The sequence below is a fragment of the Archocentrus centrarchus genome, chromosome 12 (genome assembly GCF_007364275.1).
Source record: "Archocentrus centrarchus isolate MPI-CPG fArcCen1 chromosome 12, fArcCen1, whole genome shotgun sequence".
In the NCBI taxonomy this organism is placed as follows: Eukaryota; Metazoa; Chordata; class Actinopteri; order Cichliformes; family Cichlidae; genus Archocentrus; species Archocentrus centrarchus.
Window position 1 is genome coordinate 23,781,563 of NC_044357.1, and position 6,698 is coordinate 23,788,260.

Below are 6,698 nucleotides of genomic sequence, written 5' to 3' on the forward strand. Positions count from 1 at the left end.
TACAGACTTGGTTTCACATCAGCTTTAGTTTAAAGCACTTCAGGGGTTTCAGACTTCCTTTGTTTGAACAGCAGGTGGCGCTTCTGCACAACCAATAACCTGAGGCTCAAACATACAGCAGCTGATTTGTTCCTTCCTCTCTACAGTCAGCATCCTTACACCTCTGATATAACAATAATGATAATGATTATTGTTCTTCAAGGAATGATTTTGCTGTTGAAAATATCAGAAAGGCATCATTGAGACAGTGTCCTCCCCATCACCCATTGAGTAAACCAGGATTTTTAAACCATCTTCAGCTTCCCTTTCCTTCAACTATCAGAGAATCAAGAAAAGATTTAAATTGAGATATACCCCCAAAATAACTGTTATATTTATATGAAAAAGCAATGACCCTCTAAATTACTACTATCATTATTACTATCAATATTACTATCATTACACTTATTGGTTTTTACTCATCTACCACTTAGAACATGTCAGTGCATAAAATAAAGACATTTTAACTTCAGAATCTGCTTTCTACCACAATGATTTTATTGACTTTAATCATTTTTAACTTAAAACCTCACAGATTTCAGCAAAGGAACCATGACCATAAACACCGAGTCCAACCAGGAAGGGCCCTGTGAAAGTTCCCGTCACTCTGTGGAGGAGCGTCATGGTTCGAGTCCTTTCAGAGATGCTGTAAAAGGACAGAATACTTGTACTGTAGGAATGTTCTCTAATTTTACTGTAACCCAGGTACACTCCAATTCTGGAGGACTCTGGACCTTTGATGAAAGTGCTGGAGCCGTAATGTCTGAACTCATAACCACCACAGAAACACTCCAATGCCCATGACCTGTCACTGTTTCCAAAAGTGCTCTCTCTTCCTGACCTGCTTATATCTTTGTAAGCTATGGCTATAAAAACATTCCCGCTCCACTCCACCTCCCAGTAGCTAGGTACTGTCAGACCTTCTCTACTCAGCACCTGAGGCCAATCAGTGAATCTGTCAGTGTGTACATAATACCTGATTGCTTGAGTATAATTATATTTTGCTTTTAAGCCAGGCCCAAGCACAACACATCGATGTGCTGTGTTTAGATTGAAGGTGATCTGACATTTATATTTTAAGAATTCAGCTCTGGTTTTGGGCTCTAAAGGCTCCTCTTTAATTCCACTCAGTGAGGTTATAGTCCACTCCTTACTCATGATGTCCTCTGATGCAGCTGCTGTCACATCCTCGGTGTACCTCTGAGGATGAACATTGATGCTGGGGGAGTCTGTAGCTTCACTGAGAGGAGGCAGTAAGGTGTAGTTGTGTAGAAACTGGGTGGGGTCCTCTGTGTGTGAGAGCTGCTCCAGCTCAGCTTTTCTCCTCCTCAGCTCAGAGATCTCCTGCTGCAGCACCTTCACGATTTCCTCTTTCTCTTTGAGTTTCCTCTCCATGTTTTGCTGACTCTCCCTGAGCTCTCTCTGCTTCTCACTCATTTCTGCTGCAGCTGAAACTGTTTCATGGCCTTTATGTTCATCCATGGCGCACAGATAACAGATACACTTCTGATCAGTGCGGCAGAAGATCTTCATCACCTCACTGTGGTGAGAGCAGATGATCTCCTGGAGCTTCTGGGAGGGGTCCACCAGCTTGTGCTTCTTTAATGCAGCTACTTCATAGTGAGGCTGGAGGTGCTGCTCACAGTACGAGACCAGACACTGCAGACAGGACTTGATGGCTTTCAGCTTTCTTTCAGTGCAGAAATCACAGCTCACATCTCCTAATCTAGGAACACCAGAGGAAGCAGCTTGGAGTCCAGTCTTCTTTGTGTCCTCCACTAAACCTGCTATCACAGTGTTTTTCACCAGAGCAGGCCTCGGTGTGAAGGTCTGTCTGCACTGAGGACAGCTGTGGCTTTGCTTCTGATCCTCTTCATCCCAGTAGCTTTTAATACAGTTCATACAGTAGCTGTGTCCGCAGGGAATAGTCACCGGATCCTTCAGCAGATCCAAACAGACCGAACAGCAGAGTTTGTCTCGGTCCTGCTGATTTTCTTGCTGCGCCATTTCCGGGATGGTAAATGCAGCCTTCCTTATTGTCGCCTCACCTGTCCAACAAGTTTTACCCACTCAAAGTTTCCCACGTATAATGAGCAGATCAGATCCACAGTTCTTATAGCTGGATAATATAAAACTGAAGAAGTTTGGATCTGGAAAGCTGGAAGTTAACTTCCGTAATTCAGCGTGGGATCGTCGCTTTAAGTCTTCTTCTTCTTTTTCCTTCTTTTTCTTCTTCTTGTGGTTTTAATGGCGGTTGGCAAACCAGCTTAGAGGTGCTATACCACCACCTACTGGACTGGATCATCTCTCAACGTGACCATACACAATGAACAACAAAGGAGGCGGTGCATAAAGGCACAGGAGGTTCCTCCTCCTCTTCTTGGGAGTGAACACGGAGATCAGAGTTTCCAAGGGTATTGAAGATCATCAAGATTTGTTTTTGGCACGTGTGACATGCCTTTGTGTTCCTGTTTGCCAGCAGTGGTTTTAGTAAAGTCGGAAAAGTGTGTAAGTTCATTTACGCCACTGAAAAATAAAAATCACCATCCGTAGCTCAAAATTTCGGGTTAAATTTGATGGGATGCAGTCCTGCATTAAAACGGTGCAGAGGGCGCAACCTTGTGATTACTGCTTATATTTTAGCTTCTTTTTATTCTTATTGGTTAATATTGGTAATATTGGTAGTTGTAAAGCTGGCTTGCTGAAAGAACCCTGAACATCGGGATATGTTCATATTCTGCTTCCAAAGTAAATCATGCATCTATGTTCAGATTAACATTCAACACCACGATGACTGGAGAGTCAGTGTCTGATTTATAGACGATGTGGAGAATTTGTTCTTCCGATTGCCAGTTGCTTCATTTGAACACCAGGTGGCACTGCTGCATAAAACTTAATAGTGCACACATGAACTGGGCCCTATACTACGAAGCGAGTTCAGCATACCCAGGTTAACTTGCCCTTATGTGATTCACCTACCCTAACACTGGTGATCAGGATGAACAGTGGCACGAAGCTGGTTATTATTAACTTGCTAAGTTAACCAGCGTTTTCCCTGCACGCTCACATGAAAGGGTGGTGTTGAAAGCATGTGACCAATCTGTTCTTCTACATTAAAGGATCCCTATGAGCGCCACCTACTCCAGAGACACGCAAACGTTGATTAAAAATCTATAAAGAACATAAAATATGTGCCAGTAAAATGCAACACTGTTGTAAAACGGACCAGATGAATGCTGCAGCAGATCATAAATCTGGTTAATTATTGCACAAAGCAGTAAAATAAACATTTAATTCCACTAAATGATTTTATCTTTGAGTGCTGCTGTTTATTTCTGAGGTGGTGGCTGCACATTAAAGCTTCCTCATGTTAGTTTGTCAGCAGATCAAAGTGAAATTCTTTTTATTTGATTGAACAGGTATTCTTGCTGTGTGTGTGTGTGTGTGTGTGTGTGTGTGTGTGTGTGTGTGTGTGTGTGTGTGTGTGTGTGCGCGCGCGCGCACTGTGTTCTAGTAGCTGCAGTAAAAGAGACTACAGCCGACTTTAACCTGAAACTCTGAACGTAACCTGCTCCTGATATTCTCTCAGCTGCAGACTTGATGTTTGAGGGTTTGAGAGTGAAGTTTAAATATAACATAGACTTAGTCTGCATACAAATTTGGTATGAAGTCTGCAAGTACAGTGTAGGTGTTCTGTTTTAGGATCATATTTGAACACTTACAGAACAGTAAAACTGTTGTAAAATAAAAAGAAAATAATAAAGTTGAAGAATCAACTAATATTCACTATTTATTTCAGATGCTCATCAGGGAAAAACAAAGACTTTAGACCCTTCTACTCTCCCTGCAGAAGTCCGAGGAATCTTCCAGGAATGGTGACGCTTTTTTGGGAGAACTGATCGGTCAGCAGGTGCTGATTTCATGCCTGTTGATCTGTAATCTGGAACTTAACTTACTTCAGAGCAGGTCAGGTCTGCAGCTGAAGTTACAGCAGGGATTTACCCCAGTAAGAAGTGAGCCACCTCTGTAGTACAGAAAACCCAGGGGTACCCCTGAAGTTACCCGGATAAGTCAAAATCCTGCTTCATAATACAAGCCCTTTTTTCCCCCTCAAAATCCACAAATTATTCTCAGAATATTGAGAGAAAAAAAAAAGCAAAGATCCAAAATTCCCCCCTTCAAATTCCATGTCACAGAATAAATTCCTCTGTTTACTAGATTAGTTTGGGTTTAAAAGGTCAATATGTCTGCAGTGCTTTTAGTCTGATAAGAATGTAATTACCAGAATGGATGAATACATTTTGCTACAAATTTTTATCTTCTTTTTTTTGTAATCATTTCTTATCTTTGTGCTTTGCAAAGACAAGAAAATACACTTTTGTTTTCCCCCATCTGAGGATTTTGTTTGTTTGTTTACAAAAGTATGTAACAGCCGTGTAATAACATACAACTTCCTGTTCGAAGAGGAAGCTTGGGTTATATGCATATCAGATCCATCTAATCACAAATATCTAGGAGAAATTAAAAATGCCAGAGCTCAAGTCTCAGGAGGTTCATCCATCCATCCATCCATCCATCCATCCATCCATCCATCCGTCCATCCATCCATCCATCCATCCGTCCGTCCGTCCGTCCGTCCGTCCATCCATCTCTTCTCTTTATCCTGTTCAGGGTCCAGATGGATAGTTTAGATGTTTTTCCCATACCTTACCTTAAACCTGTAGCATACAAAGATGCAGCAGTTGAAACCCAAATGATCACTAGATGAAACAACAGTCTTTAAGATTGTTGGAATAAAACTGAGAACATGTGGGAGCAAGATGATTATTGAATACATATTAGTTTCCTTTTATTCTCACTGGTTAATATTTGTACCTGCAGCCCTGAACATTTGGTGCTCTTCAGAGAGTGAATCCCTGTTTAGATCAACATTCAGCTGTATTCTGTAAGGATGTGACACACATGGTGTGACAAGAGGGGAAACACAGACACCAAAAACTGGACTGATTTATTATGAAGACACAAGAGGTTCTCTATCAGCATCTTCATCACATGCAGAAGTTTCTTCTTAGAAACTTGTATGACGATGCACCTTCATGACTCTGTTCACAGCAGAGTAACAAACAAAAAAATCATCCTTGTTTTTACTCAGAGACTAAACTAACTCGAAAGAGACGGTGATGCCTTTGTTACACTTTTATCAGAAAATAAAACTGATTTAACTGAAATATTACTTTAAAATGAATCACCAGGAGCTCACCACGCACACATTCTACACAGACCAACATTTTTTAACCTACATTGTAACAACCACAGCAGACAAAAAGCACGGTGTGGTGGGTTTGTTTGTTTGCTTGTTTGTTTTCAAAGATTTTGTCAGTCAAATGTGTTTTATTTAACACGTTCTATATACCATACCATACCATCTTTATTTATAAAGCACTTTAAAACAACCACAGCTGACACAAAGTGCTGTACATTAAAACACAAATAAATAACAATTTAATAACTCTTTCAGGTTAAAAAAAAAAACAGTTTAAAACTAGATCCCGCTGGAGTTAAAAGCCAAGGAAAAAAGATGGGTTTTAAGACGAACTTTAAAAGTGGACAGTGAAGGGGCCGCTCTAACCTGCAAAGGCAAGTCATTCCATAACTTAGGACCAACAACAGAGAAAGCCCTGTCCCCTCTGAGCTTCCTTCTTGATCTTGGTACCTCCAAGAGCAGCTGGTCTGCTGACCTGAGAGACCGGCAAGGTATGTAGGGGTGAAGAAGCTCAGAGAGGTAAGGTGGGGCAAGATTGTGCAAAGATTTAAAAACAAACATAAGAATCTTAAAATGAATCCTAAAATGTACAGGCAACCAGTGAAGTGAGGCCAGGACAGAGGTCATGTGCTCTCTCTTTTGAGTTCCCATCAAAAGTCGTGCAGCAGCATTTTGAACCAGCTGCAGACGTGAGAGTAGCGACTGACTGACTCCAAAATAAAGTGAATTACAGTAATCCAGTCAAGATAAAATAAAAGCATGGATCACTGTTTCAAAATGCTGCCTAGATAGAAATGCTTTTACTGATGCCAATTGCTTCAAATGATAAAAACTGGACTTAACCACAGCTCTGATTTGGCTGTCCAATTTAAAATCACTGTCCACCTTAAAACCAAGATCAGTAATAATGGGTTTGAGGTGCCGTTTACACGAGACCGTTTTCATTTTGAAACGGTGTCGTTTTGATGCGTTTCGGCCTTGCGTTTACACGACAACGGTGTCGTTTTGATGCGTTTCGCCCTTCTGTTTACACGACAACAGAGTGAAAAGGATGTGTTTCAGAAACGGGGTCCAGAGTGGAGCGTTTCAGAAACGCACCGGCTTGCGTTTTCGTGTAAACACTTGAAACCGGGGTGATTTGAAAACGCTCGACTCGCACATGCGCGCTATGGTTGCGACGGCCAGTTTTTCGCGCACGCGCAAACTGATAAACAGTACTCGCGGATTCACGAGTGCTTCTTTTGCTTTTCCTGTGTTTTTACCGTTTTGTAATTCAGCGTTGTGTGCAGCAGCGATCCAACCTCATCATCTGTCCACACAAAACCTCTCACATTGGCCGTTTTGTAAGTAATGAACAATTTGCCGCACTACCTACTGTGTCACTCCACGCATGCGC

The 6,698-nt window shown here is 41.6% G+C and overlaps 1 protein-coding gene across 1 annotated transcript; it reads right to left on the bottom strand.

Moving 5' to 3' along the window:
• Positions 1-555: 555 nt before the first annotated feature.
• On the bottom strand, positions 556-2,046 carry LOC115789766 (tripartite motif-containing protein 16-like). Its single transcript, XM_030743277.1, has one exon. It carries the CDS (start codon positions 2,044-2,046, stop codon positions 556-558), a length of 1,491 nt encoding a protein of 496 aa, XP_030599137.1.
• Between the last annotated feature and the right edge of the window lie 4,652 nt (positions 2,047-6,698).

What these genes read in the sequence shown, in the direction of transcription:
- LOC115789766 (XM_030743277.1), bottom strand. Translation starts at nt 2,046, where the DNA reads ATGGCGCAGCAAGAAAATCAGCAGGACCGAGACAAACTCTGCTGTTCG.